The following is a 23585-nucleotide window of genomic DNA, read 5'->3' as shown; positions in this document are numbered from 1 at the left end:
CCCAGCAGCCTTCACCACCAGGGAGTCTTTCTTGGCACTGACCCCAGTTGATGGTGCTGCCTGGATCCCATGCTGCTCTGCCACTTCTATAAGGAATCATTACGACTTTGCCCCAACCCAAGAAGTTGTATCTTATCTGCATCCTTAAAGGAGCTGTCATTCCCTTGCTCCCCAAGAAGGATCCTCCACTGCACTGCCCCCTAAGGATCCACTATCCATCTTCTTTCCCCCAAGGAATCACAGGTTATTTGCTTCCAGTTCCGCAGTCATTTCTGTTGTATTTCATCAGAAAACGAGCTGCTACTAGTCTACTCCCTTAGAAGGAGACACCACCACTGCATCCTCCCAAGAAGAAGCTGCTACCACTACATGCCTCACACCCAGAAAAAAAAAAACAAACTGCTGCCCTTCTTCTCACTGTCCCCCTGAGATGCATCAGTGCTAAATTTCCCAGAAGGGCCCCTTGTTTCTTTGCCTAACCCCAGAAGGAGCCGCTAGGGCTCCACATTCCCCTCAAAAAGCTGCTTCATTCAACTTGCCACCCAAAGAGCCACACTCTGCTCTCCCATAAAGAGCTATTAACAACCTCAACCCGCAAGAGGGAGCCACTGATGTCCCCTCACCCCACAAGGAGCCAACACCTCTGTGTTCTCCAAGAGTAGGAACCACTAATACATTGATCCTCCATGTAAGGAGCTGCTGTTGCTGAGCCCTCCAAAGGGGTCAGCTCTGCAATGGTTAGAAGGAACCACTGATGCTTCGCTCCATCCAGAGGCAGCGGCCACATTTCACTTTCTTGATGGTACACTTTGAAGCACAAAAGTTTTTGATTTTAAGGAAGTCCAAATATTTATTTATTTATTTATTTATTATTTAGTCATTTGTGCTTTTAGTGTTATATTTAAGAAACTTTTCTAACTCAAGGTCACAAAGATTTACTGTTATGTTTTAAAAGTTTTGTAGCTTTAGCTCTTACATTTATGTGCTTGGTTCATTTTGAGTTAGTTTTTATATACGGTAAAAGGTAGGGGGTATGATTCCATTGTTTTGTATATAGATATTTAGTATGTTCCAGCATCATTTGTTGAAAAGACTATTATTTCTCCATTAATTAGTATTGGCACCCTTTTTAAAAATTAATTTGCCATAAATATGAGGGCTTACCACACGGTCTTGATTATTGTAGCTTTTTATAGTAAATTTTGAAATTGGTATGTCTAAGTTCTCCAACTTCATTACTCTTTTTGAACATTGTTTTTGCTATATTATTTCAATCTTCCCAAACTTCTGTTTATTCATGTTATTCTTCTGTTCAAAATTTTAATGGCTCCCTTATACCCAAGTAATGAAGCTCAAACACTTCATCCAAACATCCAAACCCTGATAACTCAGACCTAACCTACCTTTTAGCCTTAATTTTTACTCTTCCTACTTTTGCAAAATATACACTGGCAAAATTTAACTAATTGTATACTTTAGCATATCCCATACTTTCACATATCTGTGACTTTATCATGTTCTTCTCATTACCTAAACTATTCTCCAAACTCTACATTGAATTCTAGACTCCTTTATTCAATTTCCTACTTGATATTTACATTTGTCTAATTTTCATCTCAAACTAAACATATCCAAAGTACATCATTGACTTCTCCCTCAAATTTACTCCTCCTATCTCAGTAAATAGTGAAACCAGTTGTTGAAGCCAAAACTCAGGAGTTATTTTTTTAAAATAGTGTTTATTTATTTTTGAGACGGAGAGAGACAGAGCATGAGTGACGATGGGCAGAGAGAGAGGGAGCCATAGAATCCAAAGCAGGCTCTGGGTTCTGAGCTGTCAGCACAGAGCCCAACGTGGGGCTCAAACTCATGAACCTGTGAGATCATGACCTGAGCTGAAGTCAGACGCTTAACCAACTGAGCCACCCAGGTGCCCCAGGAGTTATTTTTTATTCTTTTCCCCTATAGCTTATATTTATCAGCAAGTTATGAGGGATATACCTAAGAAATATATTCCCTACCCATCAACTTCTATTTGTCACCACTGTTAATACCCTAGTCTATGCCATCATGTTCTGTCACCTGAATAACCATAATAAACACCTAAATGGTCCCTCATAACACATGACCTACATAGCAAGAAATGTAATCCTTTAAAATATAAATTGGACATGAGGTACCTGGGTGTCTCAGTCGGTTGAGCATCTAACTTCAGCTCAGGTTATGATCTCACAGTTTGTGGGTTTGAACCCCGTATTGGGCTCTGTGCTGACAGCTGAGAGCCTGGAGCCTGCTTCAGATTCTGTGACTCCCTCTCTCTCTGCTACTCTCCGTTCATGCTCTCTCTCTCTGTTTTTCAAAAATGAATAAACATTACAAAAAAAAAAGAATATTTCCTCAAAACCATTGGTTTGAAAAACAAGAGGGCCTGAATTTTGTCAGTTCTGGCAGTCACCCAGGCTTAAAGCCTGGAGTTTAAAGGTCAATTAGCTTGTCTGGGATAGAGCCTGGAGGGCACTTCACTGCTCCTGGTAAGAAGGCATGCAAATAATTCTGGGGCAGAGAGCATGGAAACAACTACTGAAAAATGCCTGGGGACCACAGGGGGAGGTGATTTGGTTTTCTCGGAGTGTGTCCCTGAGATGCAGTGTTCAGGGAGACACCTCTCTGGGAAAAAAAAAACAGCTGGCAGCTGCCATCTCCCTCCCCCACTCTTCAGTATAAACACAGAACCACCTGCAGGAAGTGGCACAGCACCAACTCTGCCTAACTTGTTTACACCAAGTCCTACCATCTTCATTCTGGTGGAACTGCGTTTCTCAGTCACGTTAGTCTCAATTCCAGTGCTGTGGGCCCTTCCCCAGAAGACCAGCACAAACATCTGCCCACACCATTTCTCCAGACCAGAGAGTTTTCAGGGCCTCAGTTACTGTGGAAGGGATGACAGGACTCATTTCACAAGCAGATCAGAGCACACTGAATTAAAACTTGTCACATTCAGGCCAGAATCAAACACTGCCCACATCAGGCAAGAATGACTACATATTACTGACCTGAAGGATAGAACAACCAAAACAACATCAGAGTGCATACAGAACACACCAGAGAAATTCCATGCAACACCAGGCACTGGACATTGCATGATATCTTCTTCATAGGGTCATTATTTTTAGGAGCAGGAGACATAGCTGTCTTTTCCAACACAGAGAAGAAGACAGACACTTAGACAAAATGTGAAGAAAGAGGAAATTATCCCAAATGAAAGAACACAATAGGTGAAAGACAGAGATCTAAGCAAAACAGGTATAAGTAACATGTCTGATGGAGAACTTAAAGCAATGATTATAATGATACTCACTGGACTTGAGAAAAGAATAGAAGACATCAGTGAGACCCTTACCACTGAGATAAGAATTAAAAAGTTTCAATCAGAGATGAAGAGTGCAATAAACAAGTTTAGAAGCACATTTGATGCAGGGGCATCTGGGTGGCTCAGTCAGTTAAGCATCTGACTTCATCTCAGGGCATGATCTCATGGTTCATGAGTTTGAGCCGTATGTTGGATTCTGTGCTGACAGCTCAGATCCTGGAACCTGTTCTGATTCTGCATCTCTCCCTTTCTCTTCCCCTCCCTGACTCACACTATCTCTCTCTCTCCCTCTCTGTCTCTCTCTCTCAAAAATAAAGAAACATTATTTTTTTTAAAAGAAACATGCTTGATACAATGAACAGCAGGCTAGAAGCAGAAGAATGAATTAGTGACTTAGGAGACAAAGTAATGGAAAGTAATGAAACTGAACAAAAAAACACTGAAAAACAAAGTATGTAACACAAGGAGAGACTTAGGGAACTCAGTGACTCCATCAAATGTAGTAACATTTATATTATAGGAGTCCAAGACGGAGAATAGAGAGAAAAAGAGGCAGAAAATTTATTTGAAGAAATAATCGTTGAAAACTTCCCTAATCTGGGGATGGAAACAGACGTTCCAGATACAAGAGTCACAGAGAACTCCCATCAAAATAAAGTAAAGCAGACCAACACCAAGACATACTGTAATTTAATTGTCAAAATATAATTACAAATAAAAATCTTAAAAGCAGCAAGGCAAAAGAAGTTCTTAACTTACAAAAGAAAACCCATAAGGCTAGCTAAATATTTTTCAACATAATCCCAGCAAGTCAGAAAAGAATAGCATGAATGAAAATAAAAACTCTGAGGCCAAGAATTCTCTATACAGCAAGGCTATAATTCAGAATAGAAGAGATAAAGAATCTCTCAGACAAAAAACAAACAACAACAACAACAAAAAAACCCACATAAACTCATAAAGGAGTTTATGAACACTAAAGCAGTCCTACAAGAAATATTAAAGGGAAAACTTTGAGTGCAAAGTAGAGACCAAAGTGACAGTATAAACGCAGGAAAAACCAAAGCAGTAAAAATGAATATTTATGTAAAAATCAGTGAGGGAACGGGCATGTACAAAAAGGATATAAAATATAACATACACCTGAAATATGGGGAGAAGAGAAGTGAATGTGTTCAAACTTGAATGACCATCAACTTAATATAAACTGATATTTCCAGAAGAGTTTATATACAAAACTAATGGTAACCATACATCAAAAATAACTAAAAAACATACAATGAATAGATAGAAATAAATCCAAATATATCACTAAAGAAAAACAGCAAACACGAAAGACAAAAAGACAAGAAAGGATCAGAGAAAATTTCCAGAAACAACAAAATAGGTAATAAAATGTCAATAAATGCATATCTATCAAAATTACTTTAAATAAATGGACTAAACACTCCAATCTAAAGCCATAGCGGGTCAGAATGGATTAAAAATAAGACACATCATATGCTGCCAACAAGAGACTCATTTTAGACCTAGAGACAACTGTACATTGGAAGAGGGGAGAGGAATTGGATTTTGAAGATGGTGACGTAGGAGAATGCTGGGCTCACCACGTCCTTCTGATCACTTAGATTCCACCTATACCTACCTAAATAACCAAGAAAACCGCCAAAAGACTAGCAGAACAGAGTCTCCTGAACCAAGCGCAGCTCAGAGAGTGGGAAGGCTTGAGGACAACTGGAGGGAGAGTTGCTAAGCCCCAGGATGACAGAGCTCAGTTTGGCGGGGAACAAAGGCACTCGCCAGCGCCATCTCCCTCGCCCATACCACAGCCATAATCCCAAAGGGAACCAGTTCCTGCCAGAGAACTTGCTTGTCCCTCACAAACACCCAACCTGTGCTTTTGCAGATCCACACCTCTGGTGGTGGATCTGACTCCCTCCCGCTGCCTCAGGGCCCCTCCCAAAGAGGATCACTGAAGGAGAAGCAAGCTAAGCCTGCCCCTCCCGCCCCCGTGCACCTCGCCTATCCACCCCAGCTAATATGCCAGATCCCTAGCACCACAAGCCTGGCATCGTGCAAGTAGCCCAGATGGACCACACCACCCAACAGTGAATCCTGCCCCTAAGATAGGGAAAGAGAAGGCACACAGCAGTCTGACTGTGGCCCCAGCAGTGGGCTGGGAGCAGACAATAGGTCTGACTGCAGCCCCACCCACCAAGGCGAGTTGTTCAAGACAGCACAGGGGAAGTGCCCTGCAGTTCCGCACCACTCCAGGAACTATCCAAAATGACCAAACGGAATAATTCCCATCAAAAGAATCTCCAGGAAATAACAAGAGCTAACGAACTGATCAAAAATGATTTAAACAATATAACAGAAAGTGAATTTAGAATAACGGTCATAAAATTAATCACTGGGCTTGAAAACAGTATAGAGGACAGCAGAGAATCTATTGCTACAGAGATCAAGGGACTAAGGAACAGCCAGGAGGAGCTAAAAAATGTGATAAATGAGCTGCAAAATAAAATGGAAACAACCATGGGTCGGATTGAAGAGGCAGAGGAGATAATAGGTGAACTAGAAGATAAAATTATGGGAAAAGAAGAAGCTGAGGAAAAGAGAGATAAAAAAAATCCAGGAGTATCAGGGAAAAATTAGAGAACTAAGTGATGCACTAAAGAGAATCTACGCATAATTGGTATTCCAGAGGAGGAAGAGAGAGGGAAAGGTGCTGAAGGTGTACTTGAGGAAATCATAGCTGAGAACTTCCCGGATCTTGGGAAGGAAAAAGGCATTGAAATCCAAGAGGCACAGAGAACTCCTTTCAGACGTAACTTGAAACGATCTTCTGCAGGACATATCATAGTGAAACTGGGAAAATACAAGGATAAAGAGAAAATTCTGAAAGCAGCGAGGGATAAATGTGCTCTAACATAAAGGGAGACCTATAAGACTAGTGACCAATCTCTCTTCTGAAACTTGGCAGGCCAGAAAGGAATGGCAGTAGATCTTCAGTGTGATGAATAGGAAAAATATGCAGCCGAGAATCCTTTATCCAGCAAGTCTGTCATTTAGAATAGAAGGAGAGATAAAGGTCTTCCTAAACAAACAAAAACTGAAGGAATTTGTCACCACTAAACCAGTCCTACAAGAGATGCTAAGGGGGATCCTTTGAGACAAAGTACCAGAGACATCGCTACAAGCATAAAACATACAGACATCACAATGACCCTAAGCCCATATCTTTCTATAATAACACTGAATGTAAATGGACTAAATGTGCGAACCAAAAGACATAGGGTATCAGAATGGATAAAAAAACAAGACCCATCTATTTTCTGTCTACAAGAGACTCATTTTAGATCTGAGGACACCTTTAGATTGAGAGTGAGGGGATGGAGAACTATTTATCATGCTACTGGAAGCCAAAAGAAAGCTTGAGTAGCCATACTTACATCAGACAAACTAGACTTTAAATTAAAGACTGTAACAAGAGATGAAGAAGGGCATTATATAATAATTACAGGGTCTACCCATCAGGAAGAGCTAACAATTATAAATGTCTATGTGCCGAATACCGGAGCTCCCAAATATATAAAACAATTACTCATAAACATAAGCAACATTATGGATAAGAATGTGGTAATTGCAGGGGACTTTAACACTCCACTTACAGAAATGGATAGATCATCTAGACACACGGTCAATAAAGAAACAAGGGCCCTGAATGACACATTGGATCAGATGGACTTGACAGACCTATTTAGAACTCTGCATCCCAAAGCAACAGAATATACTTTCTTCTCGAGTGCACATGGAACATTCTCCAAGATAGATCATATACTGGGTCACAAAACAGCCCTTCATAAGCATACAAGAATTGAAATCATACCATGCATACTTTCAGACCACAATGCTATGAAACTTGAAATCAACCACAGGAGAAAGTCTGGAAAACCTCCAAAAGCATGGAGGTTAAAGAACACCCAACTAAAGAATGAGTGGGTCAACCAGGCAATTAGAGAGGAAATTAAAAAATATATGGAAACAAACGAAAATGAAAATACAACAATCCAAATGCTTTGATGCAGCAAAGGCAGTCCTAAGAGGAAAATACATTGCAATCTAGGCCTACCTCAAGAAACAGGAAACATCCCAAATACAAAATCTAACAGCACACCTAAAGGAACTAGAAGCAGAACAGCAAAGACAGCCTAAACCCAGCAGAAGAAGAGATATAATGTAGATCAGAGCAGAAATAAACGATATAGAATCTAAAAAAAACTGTAGAACAGATCAACGAAACCAAGACTTGGTTTTTTGAAAAAAAATATAAAATTGATAAATCTGTAGCCAGGCTTCTCAAAAAGAAAAGGGAGATGACCCAAATAGATAAAATCATAAATGAAAATGGAATTATTACAATAAATCCCTCAGAGATACAAGCAATTATCAGGGAATACGATGAAAAATTATATGCCAACAAATTGGACAACCTGGAAGAAATGGACAAATTCCTAAGCACCCACACTCTTCCAAAACTCAGTCAGGAGGAAATAGAAAGCTTGAGCAGACCCATAACCAGCAAAGAAATTGAATTGGTTATCAAAAATCTCCCAAAAATAAGAGTCCAGGACCAGATGGCTTCCCAGGGGAGTTCTACCAGACGTTTAAAGCAGAGATAATACCTATCCTTCTCAAGCTATTCCAAGAAATAGAAAGGGAAGGAAAACTTCCAGACTCATTCTATGAAGCCAGTATTACTTTGCTTCCTAAACCAAACAGAGACCCAGTAAAAAAAAAAGAGAACTACAGGCCAATATCCCTGATGAATATGGATGCAAAAATTCTCAATAAGATACTAGCAAATCGAATTCAGCAGCTTATAAAAAGAATGATTCACCATGATCAAGTGGGATTCATTCCTGGGATTCAGGGCTGGTTCAGCATTCGCAAATCAATCAATGTGATACATCACATAAATAAAAGAAAAGATAAGAACCATATGATCCTGTCAATCGATGCAGAAAAGGCCTTTGACAAAATCCAGCACCCTTTCTTAATAAAAACCCTCGAGTATGTCTGGATAGAAGGAACATACTTACAGATCATAAAAGCCATTTATGAAAAGCCCACAGCTAACATCATCCTCAATGGGGAAAAACTGAGAGCTTTTTCCCTCAGATCAGGAACACGACAGGGATGCCCACTCTCACCGCTGTTGTTTAACATAGTGCTGGAAGTTCTAGCATCAGCAATCAGACAACAAAAGGAAATCAAAGGCATCAAAATTGGCAAAGATGAAGTCAAGCTTTCACTTTTTGCAGATGACATGATATTATACATGGAAAATCCAATAGACTCCACCAAAAGGCTGCTAGAACCGATACATGAATTCAGCAAGTTGCAGGATACAAAATCAATGTACAGAAATCAGTTGCATTCTTATACACTAACAATGAAGCAACAGAAAGACAAATAAACTGATCCCATTCACAACTGCACCAAGAAGCATAAAATACCTAGGAATAAATCTAACCAAAGATGTACAAGATCTGTATGCTGAAAACTATAGAAAGCTTATGAAGGAAATTGAAGAAGATATAAAGAAATGGAAAAACATTCCCTGCTCATGGATTGGAAGAATAAATATTGTCAAAATGTCAATACTACCCAAAGCTATCTACACATTCAATGCAATCCTAATTAAAATTGCACCAGCATTCTTCTCAAAGCTAGAACAAGCAATCCTAAAATTCATATGGAACCACAAAAGGCCCCGAATAGCCAAAGTAATTTTAAAGAAGAAGACCAAAGCAGGAGGCATCACAATCCCAGACTTTAGCCTCTACTACAAAGCTGTCATCATCAAGACAGCATGATATTGGCACAAAAACAGACACATAGACCAATGGAATAGAATAGAAACCCCAGAACTAGACCCACAAATGTGTGGCCAACTAATCTTTGACAAAGCAGGAAAGAACATCCAGTGGAAAAAAGACAGTCTCCTTAACAAATGGTTCTGGGAGTACTGGACAGCAACATGCAGAATATTGAAACTCGACCACTTTCTCACACCATTCACAAAAATAAACTCAAAATGGATAAAGGACCTGAATGGGAGACAGGAAACCATCCAAACCCTAGAGGAGAAAGCAGGAAAATACCTCTCTGGCCTCAGCCGTAGCAATCTCTTACTCGACACATCCCCAAAGGCAAGGGAATTAAAAGCAAAAATGAACTGGGACCTTATGAGGACAAAAAGCTTCTGCACAGCAAAGGAAACAACCAACAAAACTAAAAGGCAATCAACGGAATGGGAAAAGATATTTGCAAATGACATATCAGACAAAGGGCTAGTATCCAAAATCTATAAAGAGCTCACCAAACTCCACACCCGAAAGCAAATAACCCAGTGAAGAAATGGGCAGAAAACATGAATAGACACTTCTCTAAAGAAGACATCCGGAGGGCCAACAGGCACATGAAAAGATGTTCAGCGTCGCTCCTTATCAGGGAAATACAAATCAAAACCACACTCAGATACCACCTCATGCCAGTCAGAGTGGCCATAATGAACAAATCAGGAGATGACGCTGGCGAGGATGTGGAGAAACGGGAACCCTCTTGCACTGTTGGTGGGAATGCAGATTGGTGCAGCCACTCTGGAAAACAGTGTGGAGGTTCATCAAAAAATTAAAAATAGACCTATCCTATAACCCAGCAATATCACTGCTAGGAGATTACCCAAGGGATATACAGGAGTACTGATGCATAGGGGTACTTGTACCCCAATGTTTATAGCAGCACTCTCAACAATAGCCAAATTATGGAAAGAGCCTAAATCTCCATCAACTGATGAATGAATAAAGAAATTGTGGTTTATATTCTAATTACTTTCTAATACATTCTAATATGACTTCTTTTCCACCAATTAAAAATAACCAGCTTCTCCCTTTTTGCTATATCCAATGAGAAATTTTCCATTCTTATTTAACCTCTCTGAAGCAGTTGAAATTGTTGATCTTTTCACCCCTGACATTATCTTTTTAACATGTTTGACACCATCTTCTCTCTTCTAATGTCTTGCTCACTTTTTCCCCAGGCTTAATTTTTAATCACTGCCTCCCTTAAAAATAGGTCTTCCTAGAATCTTATTCTAGGATTCTTATGATTTCATTTAATGTACTCTTCTATGGAAGCTGTGTTCGTTACTTTGGTTTCAAGTATACTTAAATGTTGATGTCTTTCAAATATATTCTTTCAGATTTTATCTTTCTCCTGAGCTTTAGACCTTTGTGACAATTAGATGCCTCTATTCGGTTGACTTACAAACATTTCAAATTCAACCAAGTCAAAAATGAACACATCATTAATCAATCTCCCCCATCCCACCTCACATTCTCCCCATGTTTCCTATCTTGGATATTGACATCACTATTAGGTCTTAAAACCAAAAATGTAGGTATCATTTCAGAACTTTGGGTATCTTCCCCAAATCCTTTACTTTCTCCCCTTCAATATTCAATTAGTCACTGAATCCTATTGATTTCACTTCATTGATCTTTTTTAGAACCTATCCCCTTTCCTCTACCCCAACTATCACCACTCTTACTAGGTCATTACATATTGCATTCCCTACAACCGAACGTTTTTTTTTTCTCTGTGCTTCTTCTGTACTATACCTTTACCTGTATGCTTTTGCATATCCTTCAGATCAGTGGTTCTCACATTGCTCTGAGTTTTTCTGATCCATCAACACAAGAATTACCTGGAAACTTGTTTGAAAACCACTTTTTTTAGAGAGAAAAAGAGAGAGTTCAAGAGCACAGGAAGGGCAGAAAGAGAGGGAAGGAGGGAGAGAGAGAGAGAGACAGAGAGACAGAGAGAGAGAACACCAAACAGGCTCCACACTGTCAGCACAGTGCCCAATGTTGGGCTCAATCTCACGAACTGTGAGGTCATGACCCATGCCAAAATCAAGAGTTGGACTCTTAATTGACTGAGTCACCCAGGTACCCCTTGAAAAAACACATTCTTAAAACCCATACCAAACCTACTGAATCAAAGATTCTTGAAATTGATCCCAGAAATTTACTAAATTTTGAAAACTACTGATTTAAATCTCATCTGATGTATCATCTGTTCTGGAAAACTACCCTTGACAGTCTAAACATTAATTAGGTACCTTTTCTTTTTTGTCCTTTTTTCATTACAAATTGTATTTAAATTCCAGTTAACATAAAGTGTAATATTAATTTCAGATGTAGAATTTAGTAACATCATTTACATACAACTCCTGGTACTCATCACAATTGTCCCCTTTATACCTATCACATATTTAAATCATCCCCCCGCCCAACTCCCCTCTGGTAATCAGTTTTTTCTCTCTGGTTGAGTATGTTACTTGGTTTTCCTATTTTCTTTTTCTTCATATATCTATTTGTTTAGCTTCTTAATTCTCCATATGAGTGAAATCACATGGTATTTGTCTTTCTCTGACTGATTTATTTCGCATAGCATAATATCTTCTAGCTCCATCCACATTGTTGTAAATGACAAGATTTCATTATTTTTATAGCTGAGTAATATTCATTATATATTATATTCATTTGACACATACACACACACACACAGACGCACCCACCCACCATATGTTCTTTACCCATTCATTGGTCAATGAACATTTGTGCTCTTTCCATAATTTGCCTACTGTTGATAATGCTACTATAAACATCCAGGTGCACATATCCCTTCAAATTAGTATTTTTGTAACCTTTGGGTAAATACCTAGTAGTGAAATTGCTGGATCATAGGACAGTTCTATTTTCCACTTTTTTTGGAGGAACCTCAATACTGTTTTCCAAAATGGCTGCACTAGTTTGTATTCCCACCAACAGTATAACGGAGTTCCTCTTTCACCACATCTTCACCAACACCTGTTATTTCTTGTGTTGTTAATTTTAGCCATTCTGACTTGTTTGATGTGATAGCTCATTGGAGTTTTGATTTGTATTTCTCTGATGATGAGTGAGGTTGAGCATTTTTTCATGTGTCTGTTATCAATCTGTATATTTTGATAAAATTTCTTTTCATGTCTTCTGCCCATTTTCAAAGTGGATTATCTGCTTTTTTTGTTGTTGAGTCTGATAAGTTCTTTATATATTTTGGACACAAACCATTTATCATATATGTCATTTGCAAATATCTTGTCCCATTCTGCATGTTGACTTTTAGTTTGTGATTGTTTTCTTCACTGTGAAGCTTTTTATTTTGATGAAGTCTCAATAGTTTATTTTTGCTTTTGATTGTTTTATTTCCAGAGACATATCTAGGAAGAAACTACTATGGACGATGTCAAGGAGGCTGCTACCTGTGTTCTTCTCTAGTGTTTTGTCTCACATTTAGGTCTTTAATCACTTTTGAATTTATTTTTGTGTATAGTGTAAGAAAGTGGTACAGTTTCATTCTTTGCTTATGTTTATGACATTCTTTGCTGTCCAGTTTTCCCAACATAATTTCTTGAAAAGACTGCATTTTGTCCATTGGATATTCTTTCTTACTTTGCCAAATATTAATAAACCATATGGTTGTGGGTCCATTTCTCGATTTTCTGTTGTGTTCCATTGATCTATGTGTCTGGTTTTTTGTGCCAATAACATACTATTTTGATAAATTCAGCTTTGTAGTGTAAGTTGAAGTCCAGAATTGTGATGATTCCAGCTTTGCTTTTCTTTGATAAGTTTGGCTATTTTGGGGGTATTTTGTAGTTCCATATAAATTTTAGGATTGTTTGTTCTAGCTTTGTGGATAATGCTGGTAGTATTTTTATAGAGATTGCATTAAATGTGTAGATTGCTGTGGTTAGTATCTACATTTAACAATATTTGTTCCTCCAATTCATGAGTATGGAATGTTTTTCCATTTCTTTTTGTCATATTCAATATCTTCCATCAATGTTTTATATTTTTCAGACTACAGATCTCTCACTTCTTTTCTTAGGTTTATTCCTACATGTCTTCTTTTTGGTGTATTTGGAAATGGGACTAATTCCTTGATTTCTTTGTGCTGCTTCATTATCAGTGTACAGAATGCAAGAGATTTCTGTACACTGATTTTATACCCTGTGATTTTAATGAATTTGTGTATCAGTTATAGTAACTTTTTGGTGAAGTCTTTCAGGTTTTCTATATTTAATATCTTGTCATCTACAATTACTGAAAGTTGTACTTCTTCCTTGCCAATTTGGATTCCTTTTATTTCTTTTTATTGTCTGATTGCTGAGTCTAAGACTTCCATTACTATCTTAAATAACAGTGGTGAGAGTGCACATCCCTATGCTTGTTCCTGACCATAGAGGAAAAGCTCTCAGTTTTTACTCCTTGAGGATATTAGCTGTGTTTTCTTTTGTACAAGGCCTTTAGTATGTTGAGGTATGTTCCCTCTAACCTTACTTTGTTGAGGGTTTTTATCATGAATGAATGTTGTACTTTTCAAATGCATTTTCTACACCTATTGAGAAGATCATATGTTTATCTTTTTTTTTATTAATGTGGTGTATCAAATTGATTGATTTTCAAATATTGAGCCACATTTGCATCCCAAGAATAAATCCAAGTTGATCATGGTGAATGTTTCTTTAAAAAAAAATTTTTAATGTTCATTTCTTTTTGAGACAGTGCGAGTGGGGGAGGGGTAGAGAGAAAGGGAGACACAGAATCTGAAGCAGGCTCCAGGCTCATAGTTGTCTGCAGCATAATGCCTGATGCAGGGCACGAAACCACAAACTGTAGGATCATGACCTTAGCTGAAGTCAGACACTCAACTGACTGAGCCACCCAGGCACCCCTGATTGTTTCTTTTAATGCACTTTTGGATTTGGTTTGTTAGAATTTTATTTATTTACTTTTCATTTGTTTTCATCAGGGTTATTTGTCTATGCTCTTTTTGTAGTGGAGTATTATCTAGTTTTTGTATCAGGGTAATGCCAGGGTTATTTTTCTATGCTCTTTTTGTAGTGGAGTCTTATCTAGTTTTTGTATCAGGGTAATGCTTGTCTCATAGGATGAATTTGCAAGTTTCCTTGCATTTCTGTTTTTTGGAATAGTTTGCAAAGAATAGGTATTAACTCTTCTTTAAAATGTTTGATAGAATTCACCTGTGAAAGTATGTGGCTCTGAAGAATTTTCATTCCTGGTTCAATTTATTCCCTGATTATTCTGCTGTTTGAGTTTTCATTTCTGTCTGTTTCAGTTCTGGTAGTTCATATGTTTCTGGGAGTTTATCCATTTCTTCTAGGTTGTCAAAATTTTTGGCATATAGTCTTTCATAATATTCTCTTATAATTCTATTTCTCTGGTGTTGGTTGTTTTTCTCCTCTCTCTTAGTTGTAATTTCATTTATCTGTGTATTTTCTCTTTTTTATATGTGTGTCTAAAGCTTTATAAATTGTATCAATATTTTCAAAGAAGCATCACCTTGCTTCATTTGCCTGTTCTGTTTTTTTCTTCTTATTTTAGATGTTATGTGATTTATTTTTACTCTAATATTTATTTTAATTGTTCTACTAGTTTTAGACTTCATTTGTTGTTCTTTTTCGAGCTCCTTTAGGTGTAAGGTTAGATTGCTTATTTGAGATTTTTTCTTTCTTCTACTGTTTTATACTTCCCTTTTGTGATAGCTTTTGCTTCATCACAAGGATTTTGGGCTGTCGTGTTTTCATTTTCACTTATTTCCATGTATATTTTTTATTTCTTTTTTGATTTCCTGGTTGACCCATTTATTGCTTAGTAGCATGTTGTTTAACCTCCATATATTTGTGGTCTTTCCAAATTTTTTCTTGTGACTGACTTCAAGTTTCATAAAATTGTGATAAGAGAATTTGTATGATATGGTCTCAATATTTTTCTACTTGTTGATGCATGATTTCTGGCCCAATATGTGTTCTATTCTGGAGAACGTCCTATCTGTACTAAAGAAGAATGTGTATTCTGCTGTTTTACAATGAAATATTCTGAATATATCTGTTAAATACATCTGGTCCAGCATGTCATTCAAGGCCATTCTTTTCTAGTTGATTTTCTGTTTAGATGATTTCTACATTAATGTAAGTGGGGTGTTAAAATCCACTAGTATTATTGTATTATTATAAATGAATTCCTTTATGTTTGGTTTAAATTGTTTTGTATGTTTTTGTGTCAGAAGTTGCAGGCATAAATATTTACAGTAGTTATATCTTGTTGAATAATCTCCTTTATTATGATACAGTGCTCGTCTCTTGTGACAGTCTTTGTTTTAATGTCTAGGTTCTGATATAAGTAATGCTCCTTCACGTTTCTTTTGATATCCACTAACATAATGAATGTTTCTATATCCCCTCTTTATCAATCTGTGGTTCTTTAGGTCTAAAATTAGTCTCTTGTAGGAAGATGGTCCTTTATTTTTCTATTTTGACACCCTATGTCTTTGGAGCATTTATTCCATTTATTCAGAGTATTTATTTATTAATTTAACCTGAGAGAGAGAGAGAACAAGTGGGAGAGGGGCAGAGAGAGGGAGAGAAAGAGAATCCCAAGGAGATACCTCATGGCTCTGCATCTGAGGACTACCCTTTGGGCTAACTGTAGAGGAGTTGCTCCTGCACCCCAGTTGGGGTTAGAGTAGGAGTGCTCACCCGGGTTATGCTTAGTAAGCCAACTTGTCTGCATTTCCCCATGCAATGGATTACTTCAATAAAGAAATCAGACCACACCTGGGTGAAGGTCCAAACACTCCACCACTACAAGCAAGAAAAAGCTTTGTAGATGACTGACCAGTGGGATAGAGCAGCCAAAAAGCAATAAGAGTGCATGCAAAACACTCCAAAAACTCTCCCGGAAGTGCCAGGCCCTGTATAGTGTATGACCATTTTTTAATATAGTAGTACTTGCAGGTGCAGGACATATAACAAGCTATTAAAACATGTAAAAGACATAAACCTACCATAAATGATGAAAAGGAAGAATTCTCCTCAAAAAAAAAAATCAAGAAGAAATAACAGCCAGAGAATTGCTCAAAACAGATGTAAACAATATATCTGAACAAAAATTGAGAATAATAGACATAAGACTAATAGCTTGGTTTGAAATAATATTATAAGACAACAGAGAATCTCTTGCTGCAAATATCAAAGACCTAAGAAATAGCCAAGGTGAATTAAGAAATGCTATAAGTGAGATGAAAAATAAACTAGATACAGTGACAGTGGAGATGGAATAAGCAGAGGAGAGAATATGTGAAATGGAAGATAAAATTATGGAAAATGATGAAGCTGAAAATAAGGAAAGGATATTACTAGATTACGAGAGGAGAATTAGAGAGCTAAGTGAGTCCATGAAATTAATTAATATCCATATCATAGGAGTTCTGGAAGAAAAGTGAGAAAAAAGGTCAGAAGGCATATTTGAACAAATTATAGCTGAGAAGTTCCCTAATCTGGGAAAGGAAACAGGCATCCAAGTCCAAGAGGCACAGAGAACTCCCTTCAAAATCAACACAAACAGGTCAACACCACAACATATCATAATGACACTGGCAAAATACAAAGATAAAGAGAGAATTCTGAAAGCAGATAGGGACAAATAGACCTTAACTTATAAGGGTAGACACATAAGGGTAGTAGCAGACCTGTCCACTGAAACTTGACAAGCCAGAAGAGAGTGGAAGGAAACATTCAATGCGTTGAATAGGAAAAATATTCAGTGAAGAATCCTTTATCCAGTCGGACTGTCATTTAGAATAAAAGGAGAGATAAAGACTTTCCAATATGAACAAAACCTAAAGGAGTTCATGACCACTAAACCAACCCTGAAAGAGATCCTAAAGGAGACTCTGTTAGTGGAAAGACTACAAAGGACCAGAAACATCACCACAAGCACAAAACCTATAGATAATACAATGACACCGAATTTATATATTTCAATAATCATTCTAAATGAAAATGGACTAAATTCCCGAATCAAAAGACATAGGGCTTCAGAACAGATAAAATACAAAATTCATCTATATTCTGACTATAAGAAACTAGTTTTCAAACGGAGGACACCTGTAGATTGAAAGTGAGGGGATGGAGAATGATCTATCATGCTACTGGATATCAAAAGACAGCTGCAGTAACCATACTTATATCTGAAAAAGTAGAGTTAAAAACAAAGACTGTAACAAGAGATGTATAAGGACATTATATCATAAGGGATGTATCCATCAAGAAGAGCTAACAATTGTAAATATTTATGCCCCCAATGTGAAACACCCAAATATAGAAATCAATTAATCACAAACATAAACATGTATATAAAATAAAACCATAATTTTAATTTAATAATTTTATATTTAATATCTTTAATACTCCACTTACATCTAGGTAGAAAATCAATAAGGAAACAATGACTCTGAATGACACATTGGACCAGATGGACTTAAAAGATATGTTGAGAACTTTTCATCCTCAAGCAGCAGAATACACATTCTTCTCAAGTGCACATGGAATATTCACCAAAATAGATCATATACTGGGTCATAAAACAGCCATTTACAAGTATTAAAAAGACTGAGATCATCCCACACATATTTTCAGATCACTATTAAACTTGAAATCAACCACAAGAAAAAATGTGGAAAGTCCTCAAATACACTGAGGTTAAAGAACATCCTATTAAAGAATGACTGGGTCAACCAGGAAATTAAAGAAGAAATTAAAAAATACATGGAAGCAAATGAAAATGAAAACACAACAGTCCAACCCTTTAGGATGCAGCAAACACAGTCCTAAGAGGAAAATACAGTGCAATCCAGGCCTATTTCAAGAAGAAAGAAATGTCCCAAATACACAACTTACCTTACACCTAAAGGAGTTAAAAAGGCAGCATCAAAGAAATCCCAAAGCTAGGAGAAGAAGAGAAATAATAAAGACTACAGCAGAAATAAATAACATAGATTAAAAAAAAAAAAGAACAGATCAAGATCTGTTTTTTTGAAAGAATAAACAAAATTGATAAATGCATAGGTAGACTTCTCAAAAGAGGACCAAAATAGATAAAATCACAAATAAAACAGGAGAGATCACAACCAACAGCACAGAAATACAAAAAAAATATGGAATACTATGAAAAATCACTTCCCAACACCCTGCCCACCGGGGGGGGGGGAATTGACAAATTCCTAGACACTCACACACTTTCAAAACTCAAATAGGAAGAAATATAAAGTTTGAGGAGACCCATATCCATCAAAGAAATTGAATTGGTTATCAAAAATCTCCTGAAAAATAAGAAAGCTGGGACTGATGGCTTCCCAGAGGAATTCCACCAGACATTTAAGGCAGAATTAATACCAATACTTCTCAAACTATTCCAAAAAAATGGAAGGAGATCTTCCAGGCTCATTCTATGAAGCCAGCATTTCCTTGATTTCCAAGCCAAACAAAGACCCCACTAAAAATAATTACAGGTCAGTATCCCTGATGAACATGGATACAAAATTTCTCAACAAGATACTACAAAATTCAACAGTGCATTAAAAAAATTATTCACCATGATCAAGTGGGATTCATTCCTGGGCTGCAGGGCTGGTTCAATATCCACAAATCAATCAATGTGATACACCACATTCATAAAAGAGAGGACAAAAACCATATGATTCTTTCAACAGATGCAGGAAAAGCATTTGACAAAATACAGCATCCTTTCTTGATAAAAACCCTCATGAAAGTCATGATAGAAGGAACATGCATTAACATCATAAAAGCCATATATGAAAGGCCCACAGCTAATATCATCCTTAATGGGGAAATCTCTCAGTTTTTCAGGAACACAACAGGGATATCCATTCCCACCACTGTTGTTCAACATAGTGTTGGAAGTCTTAGCATCAGCAATCAGATAACAAAAGGAAATTAAAAGCACCCAAATTGTCAAAGAAGAAGTCAAACTTTCACTCTTCACAGACGACATGATATTCTACATGGAAAACCTGAAAGACTCCACCAAAAAAACTGTTAGAGCTGATAACAGTAATTAAGCAATGTAGCAAGATATAAAATCAATATACAGAAATTGGTCGCACTTCTGAGAAGCCTCCTCACCATGAGCATGGAGCCTGGTGTGGGTCTTGATCCCATGAACCATGAGATAAGGACCTGAGCTGAAATCAAAAGTTGGATACTCAACCAATTGAGCCACCCAGGTGCCACATTCAGAGTTATTATTGATAGGTTTGTTTTTATTGCCATTTTTACTTGTTTTGTCATTTTTCTGGGGATTTTCTCTGATCCTTATTTCTTTATCACTTTTGATCTTTCCTTCCCATTCAAAGAGTCCCCTTTAATATTTCTTGAATGGCTGGTTCAGTGGTCAAAAACTTCTTTAGTTTTTGTTTTTTTCTACTTGTTTTCTCATTGTTTCTGGGGATTTTCTCTGATCCTTATTTCTTTGTCACTTTTGATCTTTCTTTCCCATTCAAAGAGTCCTCTTTAATATTTCTTCCATGGCTGGTTTAGTGGTCAAGAACTCCTTTAGTTTTTGTTTGTCTGGGATACTTTTTATCTCTCCTTCTATTCTAAATGACAGCGTTACTATATAGACTATTCTCGGCTGCATATTTTTCCCATTCATCACTTTGAATATATCATGCTCTTTTATCTTGCCAAATTTCTTTTGAGTTATATGCAGCTAACCTTAGGGTCTTCTCTTGTAAGTTAGGGACTTCTTTTGTCTTGGTCCTTTTAGGATTTTTTTTTATAGCTAATATTTTATAAATTTAATTACAATGTATTTTGGTGTTTTCCTGCTTTTGTTGATTTTGATGGAGTTCTCTGTGCTTCCTGGATTTGGATGTTTGGTTTCCTCCTTCAGATTAAGAAAGTTTTCTTCTATTATTTGCTCAAATAAGATTTCTGCCCTCTTTTCTCACTCCTTCTTCTGGGACTCCTATGATGCAAATGTTATTATGTCTGATGTTGTCACTGAGTTCACTAAGTCTATTCTTGTGTTACATAATTCTTTCTTTTGTTCAGCTTCATTATTAGCTTCTATATGTATTCATTTCTCTGCATTTTCCATTCTTGTGTTCATTACTCTTAGTCTGTTTTGAATCTGTTATTGTGCTTTCAATTTCTGAAAGATTTGTAACTTTTATATCTCTGCTTTAACAGCCTCCCTGAAACCTTCCATTCTTTTATCAAGTCCAGAATTATCCTTATGATTGATGCTTTAAATTTTCCATTAGGCATATTATTTACATCTGTCTCAATTAGATTTCTGGCCGTGACCTTATCTTTTTGTTTCATTTGGGATGAATTACCCCATCTTGGCATTTTGTCTAAGTTGCTCTCTTCTTCTCTGTGTTAGATAAGCCTGCTATGTTTTCTATTACTTAGAGTAATGGCTTTATGAAGAAGAGGCCATATACTGTCCAGATCCTGGAACTTTAGGGAGTGTCCTTGGTGTGTGCTGCGTGCACACTGCTGCTGTGTTTTGGCTGCTCTATCCTTCAGGCCAATCCTCCGCAGAAGCTCTCCTTCCCTGAATTGGGCAGGGTTTGGACCTTGGCCAGAGTGTGCTGAGTTTTAACTAGGTGTGTACTGGTCTGCTTGTTAAATGAGAACTGATGCTACTTCCACTAGAACTGAAATGTTGTAGAACCCTCTGGTCCAGAGACATTGTGTGCATGGTGTTTTCTGCTGGTCTTCTGGGGAAAGGTCCCAGATTGAGGCAAACTTGACTGAGAAAGGCAGTTTTGGCAGAGCGCAGGTTGTGGGACTTGGTGTAAGTAGGTTAGGCAGGCACTGTCAGCACTGTGCTGTTTACTGAAGGTGATTCTGAGCTTAAACTGAAGGTGGGGAGCCAAATGGTGCTGGCCATCTCCTTTGTCCATGAAGAGTGGTCTTCAGGCTTGATATTCTCAGGGAAGTACTCCCAGAATAGTGAATAATCTCCCCCCTGTGCATCTCAGGTATTTTTCAGATGGCCATTTTCATGCTATCCGTGTCTGAGTTGTTTTTCTTCCTTCTCTACAGTAGTAGCTCAGTGCCCTCCAGGCTCTATTCCAACCAAACCTGCTGACTTTTAAAATGCCAAACTTTAGGAATGTGTTGTAGGCCAGGGCCCTTGCTGGTTTTAGGAGGGTCTTACCATGCTGGTACTGGTTCAGTTTAATCCAAGAAGGTCAGTTTCACCAGAGCACAGGGGCATGGAACTTGGAGCAAGCAGGCTAGGCAGCCAGTTTTGGGCTCTGCTCATATACTGAGGAGTGGAGGAAGTATATGGCACCTGCAAGCTCTTTTGTACCCAGAAAGGCATCTCTGTGAACACCACCTCTCACAGATGCACTCCAAGAAGAGTGAACAGTCTCCCCCCATGCATGACTTATGTGTCCAATGACCTTTAAAACTCCAGTCTTCAAGCACCGCTGGTTACAAGAACTCACAAAAACCATCCCCTCTAATTTTCCCAACCAGTGGTCTTGGGAAATGTTCTCCTTGTGTGGTATCCTATGTGCTCCACTCTTGTGTTCCTTTCCCTAAAACCAGGGCTTGCTCCCCTCTGAAGCAACTGCAATCTGTCGCTCCCCAAAACTGTGTCTTCACACTCCCTACCTTCTTCAATGTGGCCTCTTTTCTTTCTCTATTTGTGTAGTTTGTTATGTCCATCCTCAGATTGATCACTTGTGTGTTCAGAATAATATGATAATTATCTAGCTTTTTTTTTCAAGGGATGAGAGGAGCTTTTAGTCCTCCTACCCTGCCATCTTAGCACCCCTCCCTAGGTAGCCTTTTCTATACCTCTCCAGCACACTTTAAGAACTCTTATTAACACATAAAACATAGAATTATAATTACCAGTTTATTTGTCTGTCTATAATAATTGCCTGTTTTGTAAAGGTAGGAGCAAGTATTATTTCCTACTGCATCCATAACTTCTAAAATTGTTTCTGCACCAACAAGGCTGCCTGCAAGCATTTACTCAATGAATAAATGGATGGAAGACAATGTGGTCAAGATTATGATCACCCTACATTTTAATATTAGAAACCTAGTATATGAATGGGATTATAACTTATCCTGTAATAGGATGTCAAGAACCTTATCTATGACTGAGATTAATGATCAATTTTTGGTATGGGACATGTCGCTCTCTAATCATGTTTAGAAGCTCACATTATAGCCAATATTAACTTCAGATCTAGAGAGGGTGAGAAACTCAATATGCATCCAGGGTTAAGGCCAGTATACTGCTCCATGTGTGATCAATATTAGGCATTTCTTTGGTGAAACTAAGTACCCTATTCTGAAATTGAAAATGAGTGTTTCATAGAGACAAACTCAGGCTGTGACTTTATCCTGGTTAATATTATATTTTAAGTTCTCAAAGAGAAATTAAAAAAAAAGAAACAAGTCAGAGGGCTGAAGCAGAGGTGCTACACATCTTTTATCCCTTCAGCTAAGTGTTTCAACTCACCAGGATCAGCAGCCAGTGGCCAACCAGTGCTAGATTCTACCACTCCATGAGCATGCACAGAGTAGGGGCGGCTGGCATTATTCTTGAACACCACAGTTAGAATATCACCAACCTCTCCTCTGAGAAGTGGACCTAAAATATGCAAAAGAAGGAAAAGTCTCATTAGTGGAGTGTTGGAGCAAGGGTACTAAAGGAATTGAAGAAAGGACACACAGAGGAGCTCTCTAGAATTAAGGTTTTCAGTCATTAGACTGAAAATCATGACCAGTTCCATTTTTTTTAATCCAGAAGCCCTTTAACTGATACTGCTACTTACAGGATGAGGATACTTCAACAAGAAAATTGTGGCCCCAATTATCCTTATTTTACCACCCCAAATGTATGTATGTAGGTACGTATGTATTTAATTTATCTATCTATCTATCTATCTATCTATTATCTATAATATCCCAAGGATCTAGGTAATCAGGGCTCTGTGGAATTATTGTCAGTAAGGAGTTTAGCACAGAGTAAAAAAATGTTGGGGTCTCTGTAAAGGCCAATGGGTTTCTTCTCTGTGAGGACAAGAATGAGGAAACTCATTGGCCCATAAAAAAGTGAATACATTGATAGTGCTAGAGGGCAGAGAGGGAAGATGGCAGCATAGGAGGACGCTGGGCTCACCGCGCATCCTGCTGATCACTTAGATTCCACCTACACCTGCCTAAATAACCCAGAAA

The 23585-nt window shown here is 37.8% G+C and overlaps 1 protein-coding gene across 3 annotated transcripts in view; it reads right to left on the bottom strand.

Moving 5' to 3' along the window:
• HEPH (hephaestin) overlaps nt 1–23585 on the bottom strand; it is a 93706-nt gene that overhangs the window by 14245 nt on the left and 55876 nt on the right. For all 3 annotated transcript variants that reach the window (XM_040467015.1, XM_040467016.1, XM_040467014.1), the window contains one exon: nt 22867–22998. In XM_040467015.1, coding sequence (XP_040322949.1) covers nt 22867–22998 — 132 coding nt within the window. The remainder of the gene's footprint in view (nt 1–22866; nt 22999–23585) is intronic.

The sequence above is a fragment of the Herpailurus yagouaroundi genome, unplaced genomic scaffold (genome assembly GCF_014898765.1).
Source record: "Herpailurus yagouaroundi ecotype Mexico unplaced genomic scaffold, PumYag 67158, whole genome shotgun sequence".
NCBI classification, from domain to species: Eukaryota; Metazoa; Chordata; class Mammalia; order Carnivora; family Felidae; genus Herpailurus; species Herpailurus yagouaroundi.
The sequence above is the reverse complement of the archived record's forward strand: the minus strand, read 5'-3'. Positions and strand labels throughout refer to the sequence as shown.